Source organism: Taudactylus pleione, unplaced genomic scaffold (assembly GCF_031769625.1).
Source record: "Taudactylus pleione unplaced genomic scaffold, aTauple2 ptg000391l, whole genome shotgun sequence".
In the NCBI taxonomy this organism is placed as follows: domain Eukaryota; kingdom Metazoa; phylum Chordata; class Amphibia; order Anura; family Myobatrachidae; genus Taudactylus; species Taudactylus pleione.
Genome location: NW_028284792.1, coordinates 6727539 through 6739905, shown reverse-complemented (window position 1 = coordinate 6739905; position 12367 = coordinate 6727539). Strand labels below are relative to the sequence as shown.

The 12367-nt window shown below is 38.7% G+C and overlaps 1 protein-coding gene across 2 annotated transcripts in view; it reads left to right on the top strand.

The window, feature by feature from the left end:
- Positions 1-12367, top strand: part of CALN1 (calneuron 1) — a 384359-nt gene that overhangs the window by 165107 nt on the left and 206885 nt on the right. For both annotated transcript variants that reach the window (XM_088445859.1, XM_088445858.1), the window contains exon 3: positions 10954-11097. In XM_088445859.1, coding sequence (XP_088301985.1) covers positions 10954-11097 — 144 coding nt within the window. The remainder of the gene's footprint in view (positions 1-10953; positions 11098-12367) is intronic.

Genomic DNA, 12367 nt, shown 5'->3' with positions numbered 1-12367 from the left:
GGCTTTAACACTTGGGGCTATTCAATTCCAGCCCTTTTGCACCCATGACCCTTTTTACAGTTCACAGAGCTACAGAGTCTTAGCACCTGTTAACAGGCAATATAGTAGGGATTTCTTTTCGGGTCTGATGAGACCCCCCCAAAAAATCAGATAAGTGCAGCCTGTGGGCTGCCTCTGGGGCTATTTGAATAGGCCGGGGATCACTTAGTCTGCAGTAAATTACCGCGGCTAATTGAATTCCACCTTTAGTTTGTTTTGCTATTCCAAAACTGTTAGAATAACAAAGATTATGGGTCTGATTAAGAGTTGGACGTCCAGTCTTGCATCTGTTGTGGCTGCGTTAATATGCAAATATTAGTTTCTGCCTTCCCCTGGTGTATTAGCTTGCCTGAATGAGCAAGCCCAAAAAAGCACACTTTCAGTATCTCTGCTTGCTGTAACATTGCCGGTGATTCTTCACACCCCAACATCACATGCTCCGTTGACACTTGAATCAGTCCTGATCGCAACAGCATCTTTGGGGGTACACTCTGTGTAATGCATGCTCCATAGGGTTTTTCAAAACTTTTTGCATATACGCAGCTGTAACTCATCACTCAACTATGTGAATATTGGCATTGTGTTCACCTCTGAATCAGATCCTATGTGTCATTCTCTATAGTATGTTTGTATTTATTTCAGTGAAAATGATACTTTGGTCACAATAGTGGCTGTAGATGCCAGAGATTACTAGGACAGTGCACATCAAACTGAGACCTTGGGGTGTTGATAGCTTTAAACTGTTTTATGTTTTATAGACAAGAAGTATATATTAATTGAATTCTTCATACACAGATGATATAATTAAGTGTGATGGAGATGATGGGGTTTAAAAACTGATGGGACTCGCTGCTAACTGATGGCTGGTACATGGTCAAAACCTCTGTATTTGCACAAGGTCATTATGACCTTCTAAACTAAATCAGCCATTCATTGTTATACCCTAATCTCACCACAATATCACCACAAAAATGCAGCAGTACTAAGATCCATGCAGCATCTTTTAGAATTTTTGTGAAAAAATTTAAATTTAACCCACGGTTGGTTCTACTATAGCAGGGGGACATGTAGTGTGGGGTCCCTCATAGTGCCAACCAGACCTAGAGTGGCCAGCACATTAATGGAATCCATAAGAACTTAAAAAAAAGAACTATCCCCATACTGGTAGCACAAGGGCTATTCCCTCACTCCACTGGCTTGGTGGTTGTGAGATTAATAATAATGTGTTAATTATACAAAACATATTTTTTATTTACTGGTGCACTACAGGTCTCGTCTAGCCCTGTCCTACCCAATTTTAAATGGCTGCCAGTGCATGCTGAAACTTTAAGTGCTAGCCTGCCCTTGCAACCAGGGCTCACCGGGAACTGTAGTGCACCTGTATAAATACATATTAAAGATGAGGCTCACACACCATGAAAAAGTCATTTATTAAATAACCAATCACCCACACATCTTTTCTCTACTTAATTACATGCTAAGATTCTAATCTCCCTAGTAAAACAAAAATTAAACACTCAATCAAGAGGTCATTAAATGACATGGATTTAAAAAAAACCAAAACTACTGCTAACCCAAAACCACAATACACTTAAACCAATAATAAATGTTATTTTAGGGAGATAGCTAAATGATTTAATTAATTAACAACATGATGGGAAACTGTGTCCCAAAAATTCATCCACCTTACTTATTTTATTAACAAGGTCAGACATTTCTCACAACCTCTTATTGGGGCAGTACACAATCAATCATCATGCATTTTAATATCGAAACTTGATGTCACTTGATAAGGGAATGCTTAGCCACATGTTTCTCTAATGTACCATTTAATGGGCTAAACATATGGAGGATCTGTGACTAGCTATACTCTAACAAACATTTCTTGCTGTCTTCTCAATATACTTGAGTCTGCAGTGGCACATCACAATATACTGTTTAATATATAGTAGTAAAAAAGAACTGTCCTTAAACAATCCTTTGCATGTGGTGCAACCCATACATTTAAAATAACCATGTTTTGGTCATCATCAAATTTTCTCCATTATTGTCCAGATGTAAAAGGATCTCATTTAGAATTGGGGGAAGATTTATCGAATTTTGGAGAGAGGTAAAGTGGAGAGAGATAAAGTACCAACCAAATCAGTTTCTAACTGTAATTTTTCAAACAGCCTGTAAAATGACAGTTGAGAGGTCATTGATTAGTAGGGGAAGGCGGGGCTAGTTGTTACAGAAGCAAGTTGTTACAATGAATCTAAAGACACGCTCACATTGTGTCGCAGCTCATGCAACTGAGTTTGAACATGTTACCGTCAGTGCTTAGCAAAACTATGCTAATGCATACAGTGTCTGCAACATGGCTGCAAGAGAGGGGTGGTTTGATCTTTTAAAAATTGTCTGAATATCAGCACAAAGAAACCTTGATGTGCACTTCTCAAAAGTACAGATTCTATCCTACATGGGAGTCTGCACTTTCACAGCAGAGAAATTCAAAGAAACCTGTAGTAGGGTGTTTCAAACTCCACTGATGTAAGCAGACATGTGAGCACTCTTTTATTGTGAAATAAGTGACAGCCACAAAGATACCTTTACATGATTGCACTGCATGGGTTACATGTAAGCATACGTGTGAGCTATTCTTCTAAACCTAAACAATAGAGAAGCATTGTATTTGAGATATAAATCCCTTATAAGGGATATTTTAATTTTGAATACACAATACCAATACATTGTGTATGTTTTTTTGTTTTTATCCATTGGACCTACCACCAAGCTTCAAAACACCTTTGTCCCATTTAAGGAGTCATATAGGAACAGGACACCATTTATTGCCACTGTATTCCAATGAACATTATAATTTAGAGCGAGGTGCATAACGATAAGCGTATTGTCCTATTGTTAGATTTATCTGATTTGACTGAATATAGTCAATTCTATTCTGTTTTTAAATGTATTAGAGATTAAATCATCATTTCCGCATCTTTTATGTAAACCCCTATGCAGCAATGGGATAATGGAGAAGATAACGCAAATATCTTATCCATTAATTCCCATCTCATAGAGTACCACAGTGTAGGGATCAGCCATTGATCGCTACAGTGCTTTGACGCTTTTTGTTATTCAGCAAAGCAAAAAGCATTAAATTACTCAAAAAATCCTTACTTTATATAACACCATCTCAGAATGGCGTTATATGTAGAAATTGCATAAAATTTCCCGAAAACTGCAGGGACAGAGGGAAAATCTCCCATAAGTCCCTGCAGCATCGTGTAACTCCGCCTGGTCTCCGTCCCTGCTCTGCTGTGACTGCGGACAGGTAAGTCGCTCTAGAGCCTGTTAAACCTGCCGAAATTGATTGACATGTGTATACAGACTTTTTATTAGCCTGTATACATGTATATTTATGTGCTATTATATTTAACATTTATATATAAATGTTAAAAAAAAGGACATAAATGTACATGTATGCAGGCTAATATAAAGCCTGTATACACATGTCAATCACTTTGGACAGGCTGGAGACGCACTTACCCTTCTGCTGTCACCGCAAAGCAGGGACGGAGACTGTTCCTGAGCACATGACTGAGCATGCGCAGGAGCAGTAACAGCAGCATAGGCAAATGCAGGGGGGTTTCAGTCTGCCTGGAAACCCCCCTCCCCAACCCACACCATGACCACAATAGAAATAGTAATATAATAGAATGTTACTACTGCTGCATATCCTTCTCAGTATCACAAATGAAATAATTAGCACCACCTGTGGATCTTTTAACATGTGTCAGCCAGTAATATATAACCTGTGCACCAACTAGAAAATCTGGAAAACATTCACTGTTAGGGACGTGCTGCTATAGAGCCCAATATGTACATATATGTCCAGGGCAGTGCTAGGTTATTCTGAGGCTCCCCCAGACTCCTGGACATGCTCTAATACTCAGGAATGGTGCCCACATCTAAAATAAAAACATTCAGCTCAGTCAGGATGACCCTACTGCCGCATTTAATGGCTTACTGTGATCACTGGTCCTCTATATGCTTGAATTATGACACACAATATACTTTGTATGACGCATATTAAAGCTGGTTAAGTGCTAATTCTACCCTCCTTATGGACTGGCCACACTCACTCTAATATCAAGCATTTGGAACCCCCCCTCTAGAAATCCTGCGTTTGCCACTGAGCAGGGATTGTTTTCGGAAACCGATAACAATGCCTTCTATAACATCGCAGGGACAGCATGTTACCGCAACCGCTGTCCCTGCTCAAAATAATGCTGAATAGCAGACCTAAATATTTATAATTGATAAAAAATCGTGACGATGCTGCCCGATATAATTCTGGGCAACATAGTCACTATTGCTGAATAGACCCCTTGAAGAGATATGAAGTGGAGAGAGATAATGTACCAACCAATAAGCTCCTAACTGTCTTTTTACAGACTGTGTTTGAAAAATGTCTGTTAGGAGCTGATTGGTTGATAATTTATCTTTCTCAACTATACCTCTCTCCATGGCTTAGTACATCTACCCCTGGGGAGAGAAAAAAACTCAGTGACTAAGACCAGATCTGCTAACATTCCAGTTGGTAAATTGTAAAACTTAAGCCATGGCCATTATTTACTCAATACATGCCTAGTTCACAATAACCATTTATTATTATTTTCGACTTATTACCAGTTATCAATATAATGCACACATATTCCACATTGCTTTACAGAGAATATTTGACCATTCACATCAGTCCCTGCCCTATTGTAGCTTACAATTAACCTACAAATATAGTTTTGGATTGTGGGAGGAAACTGGAGTACCCAGAGAAGAACCACACTAGCATTGGGAGAATATACAAACTTTTAGGCCCTCATTCAGAGCTGTACGCTCTGAGCAGAGCGCACGCTCTGAATGAGGGCTGCCCTCCATAATTATGGAGCGTCCTCCTGGACGCTCGTATAGCTGTGGGTCACCACCCACAGCCTATACGAGTGTGCAGTTTGATGGCCGCGATGGTCTTGACTATCGTGACCATCGCCACTGCGAGCTGGAGCCTGCGGTTGAGTTTTTCAACCGCAAGGCCCGGAGTGATTTTGGCTCTATCAGAGCCAAAATCACTCCCACTGACATCACTAGTGATGTCAGTGGGGCCGGCTTTGGACGGTAGGCATTCCCTTGGGAACGCCCCCGTCAGGGAGGCACGCCCCTGGCACGCCCACCAAAGGGGGCGTGCTGTCAATCAACATTGACAGCACACCCCCTTTGATCAGACACAACGAGCGAAGGAAAGTCCTTCGCTCATCGCGTCTGGCGCATGCGCATGATGGAGCTCCCGCCGTCGTGCGCATGCGCAGTGCACAACATCGACCCACTTGCAAGCGGACAGCCGCTTGCGAGTGGGTCTGAATCAGGCCCTTAATTTCAATGCAATCACACTCAACTTCCAATAAACTATTTTTTTTTTTCCTAATTAATAGGACTGTGTCCTAAATTTCAGGATGGCATACAGTATATGGATAAAACAAAAAAACTAAAGCATAAGAAAATATAATACTTAAGAAAATATGAGCCCCCAAGACTCATTTTATGAATGTCTGCTCTCACACTAAGGTCCTTATTCAGAATCAACCTAAAAAATTTAAATTTGCAATTATTTCAAAAAGTTGCATCTCTGTGACCTATTCACATTGAGTCACTTCTGCAAATCTCCCTCCCAGTGTTGTACCTGTCTGAGATGAGACCAGATTGTGACTGGAAGCGTGACTATACAGACAGTACAGAAAATGTTAAAATCACAGCACACAATAGAAATACATTGAAGTTAATAAGTAAATGGCTGGACTCTGCATATAAAACACAGTATGTATACTGTATAAAAATATTTTTTTTTTTTCAAAACTTACAAATGCTTGTGCAGGCTCTCCCTTCCCCAATTGTTAATGGATCTATCATTATTTGTATAAAATGAGAGTTTCTTGCTACATTATATAAAATTACTTTTTAAATACTTATCTTTGTGTTTTACTAAATTTTAATAAGTTAGTCTGGTTTTCACAGTTACAATCTTTCAGACACAGCCATCATTAGCAGCTCTGCAAACATCACAATCACCTTTACATTTAACCCAGGGTCTGAGCTGACACCTCAGTCAGGCCCCTTTGGAGGCAACCTTTGAGACTCTTTGGCAGCTGTGTTTGTCTCAATTTGCAAATACATGCCTAGACCAGGGCTGCAACTAGGGGGGGCTAGAGGTGCACGTGCACCGGGTGCCGGATTGCGGGGGGTGAAAAAGCTGGCTCGCGGTGGCTTGGGGGCTGCAGATTCAGAAAACAGCCATCCAAAAATGGCCGCCGCCAAAGAGGAGACAAATGCTAGAGATCCTTACTGGACCTCTAGTGTATGTCTCCTCCTTGGCGGCGGCCATTTTTGGATGGCCATTTTCAGCAGATTCCATGTGGACTAGCCTTCCGCATGGACTCTGCTGAAGACAGCCATCCAAAAGTGGCCGCTGCCATGGAGGAGTCAGATGCTATAGATCCTACTGGACCTCTAGTGTCTGTTAGCAGAGCGCAATGCACACAGCATTCCCGGAAGTGCCGGGAACGCTGGCGCTGCTGGGAGAAGATGCTGAAAGCTGCATCTTCTCCCGTGAAACATACCTCCCAACATGACCCTCTCCAGGAGGGACACAATGCTCTGGTCCTGGACTTCCCTGGTAATTTATGATTGGTGGCGGCACCAGGGGTGGGGCTGCAGCACAGTCCAAAATTCAAATAGGGGAGTCACACCAACTGCCAGTGAGTCCCGGCCAGTGATGTTTGGCAGTGTGTGAAATGACAGTTGGTCTGGCTCCCCTTTTTGAATTTTGAACTGCGCTGCAGCCCCACCTCTTACCAGGGAAGTCCAGGACCAGAGCATTGTGTCCCTCCTGGAGAGGGTCATGTTGGGAGGTATGCGTGAAATCCCCTGGCAACAAACATAAACCCCTGTGGCAACGAGCATAAACCCCCCTGGAAATGAACATGAAGCCCCATGGCAAGGAGTATGAAACCCCCTGGCAACGAGCATGAAAACCCCCGGGCAACGAGCATCAACCCCATGGCAATGTGCATGTAACCCCTAGCAATGAGCATAAACCACCTGGCAACAAGCATGTAACCCCTGGCAACGAGCATGGAACCCCTGGTAATCATAAATCCCCTGACAACAAGCATGAAACTCCCTGGCAACGAGCATGTAACCCCATGGCAATGAGCATGTAACCCCTGGCAATGAGCATGTAACCCCTGGCAATGAGCATAAACCCCCTGGCAACAAGCATGAAACCTCTGGCAACGAGCATGGAACCCCTGGTAATGAGCATAAATCCCCTGACAACAAGAATGAAACCCCTTGGCAACGAGCATGTAACCCCTGGCAACAAGCATAAACCCCCATGGCAACAAGCATGAAACCCCATGGCAACGAGCAGGTAATTTTAAAGTAATTAGAAGCCTTACTGTGGGGCATAAAATGGTGTCGGGCAAATATGTAAGTGGCACTTTGGTAATGGGCATTACAGTGTGTGGCATAATGTGTAATGGACATTTTGATGTGTGGCACTGCCTTATGGAGGAGAAGGACAAAATCCAGGTACGGGAAGGGAGAGGGCGCAAAATTGCTACCTTGCACCCGGTGACAGATATCCTAGCTTCGGCCCTGCCTAGACCATGCCCTTATTGTACTTTCATTGAGAATGCACAGCAATTGCAGTCACATTTATACCCACTTTCTGTGAGTCCACACTAATTCCAGCTCCAGTCTCAGCCCCCTAGTTGTAGCGAGTCTTAAACTGGACTTGAGACAAAAATCTACTCAGTACAATAAGTCACGAATACTCATTGCCAAAAAATTAGTTTGAGACTGAAAAAGGTCTCTAATTGTGCTTAAGACTGACTCCTAATAAAGCCCTTATAGAGAAAGAAAACATAAGCTCAGCTACACAGAAAGAGCCATGTCCGAAATATAGGCTCGACACAATTACAGAGAAACAAGAGCTGGATGGAAGACAATTAAATATAAAATACAAATGCCACATTCAATGTTTGTACTCTTCTAATTACCAGCTGCTTTCTTTAACTCTGCTGTGAAAGATCTCTCCTGTGGTAAAGAGACATGAGCATCCCTGAAGGTGGTCCACATGGTGGTCCAGCTGGGACACTGCTAAGTACTGTAAATGGCAGGGTTTCTTGTGAAGCGCACTCTCCATAACAGTTCTAGAGAAAGGATAGGTGTTGGTTCAATTTGGTATTGAAGTATAATATCGTAAAAGCCAATTCGAGGTCATAGCATTTATTCATTTATGACTCAATTAGAATTTATAAATGGGTGGCCAAGAAGATGCTTCAAAAATCAGCTCTAGCTAAAATAAATTATACACAAATGAGTAATTTAAGATTATTGCAATACCAGCGCTCAGTACTTCCAAATGTAGAATCAAAATCAAAAGACAGCTGCCTGCATAAAAAGGGTATCCCAGAACCCGTTTGAATAGTTCAAATCAATATATACACGCATGCGGCGCTCATCGAGACTTTATACTAATTGACTGTGGTATGTGGTTAAATATGTGGTTAAATACCAACCACAGGTATTTATGTCTGTAAAACAATATGTAGTCTTATATATTCCTTAGATTGATATCTGTCCCATACACCAATATGTCCAATGTCTCTGTTGCTATTTTTAGTCCCGCACAAACAAAATATCCAACAGCCATAATAAACAGCCATTGGTAATAATAGTGTATTTATTATGTGTTCAAATCAGTTATATTTTGTATACTTTATGATCATTTTGAACACTATGGGATTATAGGCATAAAATAATAAAATACATGTGTGAATCCTTTTTAATACCATATTAAAGTGCAAGCTTGCTGCAGAAAAACAATTGCAATTTGTGTGTGGAACTTTTTTTTTCATAATTATTTTGTTCACAATTTTTTATGAGGGCTGATAATTATTTAATATCTGCAATTTAGAATTTTGCACTGTCACTTTCTCACAAAACTTGGGGCTTACAATATTAGAATGATGGAATGAACTGTGAATGTTAGATTTGTTGTTAGATGTGTTTGTTTCCTGTTCATTGATCCAAATATAAATTTAAATGAGAACAGGCACACAATCAACCATAAAAATCCAGAGAATGTGGGATATACCCAAGTGGACAGCTGTCAGTACTGTGAATACTAAATCAGAAATACCGACTCTTGTCAATTTTATACAATCATTGTAATGTGCAGAAAAAAGAAATGATGCAATGTAAGGTGGGTGAATTAGGAATTAGGAAAGGCCTGTTTAAGCAAACTACAGGTAAATTAAAAAGTATACAGTACAATATGTAACAAGTCAAAATAAATTAAATAGTAGTCTGTTATATTATTACACTTTGCTTCAGTGTCACATTGACATTGTGCATGGTGTGATTAGTGCATGAATGAATTTTCATCAAACTTGCACATGCATGAATTGCGCCAGCAACAACTGGATCTGGAGGAGCGTATGTGGAAAAGGTGAGTTGGAACAGACACTTTAATAACATGGAATATAAATGATTAATTATATATAGGATGTCCATTATGAATTTGATACTAATAGCACTAAAAAAAAAATCAAATCTGACCAGTTGATCCAACAGGATAGTCATGGATTTTCAGGAGTTTGTGACATATTAACTTGAAAATCTTGCCATTTGATTTATGGTGTGAATTTCATCATAAGCATCTGACACAATAAAAAAAAGTATAGGCTTTCTTTAAGATGTAAGCCAGGACTTTAATAATAGAGCAATTTCATATTTGTCTAAGCAGAATATTGGTGTAAATTTCCTACAAAAAATAAAAACAAAAGAGAACTGATTTCCATTTAAATATTTCAATTAATTATTTACTAAAGGCTGTGTTACACTGGTGATTTTCTCTAGCATTTTAATTACTGGCTAAATACCATTCCATATAAATAACTGGTTTTATATGTCAAGCTGTCCCAATATCTATGTTGTAGCCAAGATTCCTGGGTACAGCTTTTCGGCAGAGCAAGAATATTGCAGGAAAACAATGTAAACCGCTTAGGTCATGTCACATTGAGCAATCAAACTGCTCAAATCTCTCATTGTATTAATCAACCTTGTTGAAGATAAGGGTCTTAAGCAGTCAGTGATTCTCCAACTAATGCCAGCAACAAAATTACTGAGAAATAATTGTCAGTATGACACAATGCAAGTTTTTTTGGTTACTTACCTAGATTTGTATTCCAATTAAAAAAATTGTAAATTATGTAGCATAATATTTTTACCTTTTTTTTTTCTTTGATTTTATATGTATATTAGTATTACTTTCAAATTGATTATTCTTACTAAGAACATGTTTGTTATATAGATTGATTATTCTTACTAAGAACATGTTTGTTATATAGATGGAAAACATACTTATTCTTATGTATTGCAAAAGAATGTATAGTGCTAAATAAAACTATTGATTCATTACGGTCATGGTCATAGTTGCATAAAATGTGTCGTCTGGTTATGGCAGCAGGAGAAAAACTATATTAACTTAATGTATTAAATATTAATATAGTGATGTGCTAGGGTAGGATTTAAACATACTGACATCAAAATTGTACATTTTAAATGACAAATTCTACATTTTAAATTAAAAATTTCACAATGTAAGTCTAATAGTGTCTCTCAATATGTAGTAGTAAAAACTATTAAATGTATTTTGTGCCTAAGATTTTTAGATAAAAATTCATAGGGTTTCCATGCTTTTATTAAATAATTATGAAAATTGAGCCTTTGTGTATTTGTATTTGAATGGGTTTTCATTTAACACAGTGAATTAAAATTGAGTATTTTGTTAATTGTTTCAAACTTTTATAACAGAAATCCGAGAAGCCTTCCGAATATTGGATCGAGATGGGAATGGTTTTATTTCAAAACAAGAACTGGGCATGGCAATGCGATCATTGGGTTACATGCCTAGTGAAGTGGAGTTGGCCATCATTATGCAACGTCTTGATATGGATGGTAAGTGTCACTAACCAATCGTCCTAATTTTCAAGCTTACTAATAGATGTTGCTAAACTGGAATCAAAATAAATATTTGCAATATTATGTTGTTTTTGAATGATCCAAATAGAATTTATTTTTAGTAATGGCTTCTTATGGAAGCTTAAGATTTAAAGGGATTTTTGTTCAGCCCAAAAAACAAACAACCTAATGTTCTAGTTCAGTGGTTCCCAAACTTTTTTGAATCTTGGCGCCCTAGAGTATCAGCATTGTTTTAACGGCACCCCTAAGTTTAAGTTTGTTATTGAGAAATTCAGAAAAGAATGAAATAAAGTAGTAAAAGTGAAGTAAATTGTGGTTAACGGTCATCTTTAGGTTCAGTTATGTGGTGGTAGACAGGTTTGCCCTTCTGTTTGACAACATATTTACATTACATTGACCATAAATAATTTGATTTGGTGCTGGATCACCAACCTGAGGCACGCCTGAAGTGTCCCGAGGCTTCCCAGGGTGCCATGGCACACAATTTGGGAACCACTGTTCTAGTTAATACTCTGTAGCTATTAGCTTAGCACCATCATACAGTTAACTTTCACATCTTTGATTTGATAGTCTAGTGTGTTGTATTGGAATCATGGTAAGTTTATTTCCATTTCTCAACTGTTGAAAAATACATACAGTAATTGCTGCATGGTCATTTGTTAAGTGTTAGCTTGAAAACAGCAAACACATACATTTGAACAATGCCCTAAAGCATAGAGGTGGTATTTTACACTTGTTAAACAACCTCTTATATTTTTTGGATCTGCTTTTGATGTTCTACTATATGTTTTTAGAGTGCCATTCCAAGGAGAGATGTAGCTTGTAATTTTTCTCACAAAGACAATGCCCAACAACCACTTACAGTTTAAGACTGGAACTGATTGCTATTTCTGTTTGAAATTACATTGCATAATGAATTCCCTAACCATATAATCTCTTCGCCTGCTAAATGTTAAATAATGATTCTTCAGTAAGTAATATAAAGAAACTAATGCAGAGTCCAGGATTTAAAATGTTTTAAAAATTTTAGTTTATATTGTATTCCTTATGCTTCAGCAAAAGGAATTTTTATTTTAATAATGTATTTATAATAGACAAGTGATGTGATTATATGTATAAAGTAAGTAGTATAATAACATTTATTAGGTAACATATATGAGTATTATAATCTATATTATATTATCCAGGAACAAAAATATGTAATTGCATTGGCATGTGCTGTTAGTGTGCAGAGCACATGGCTACC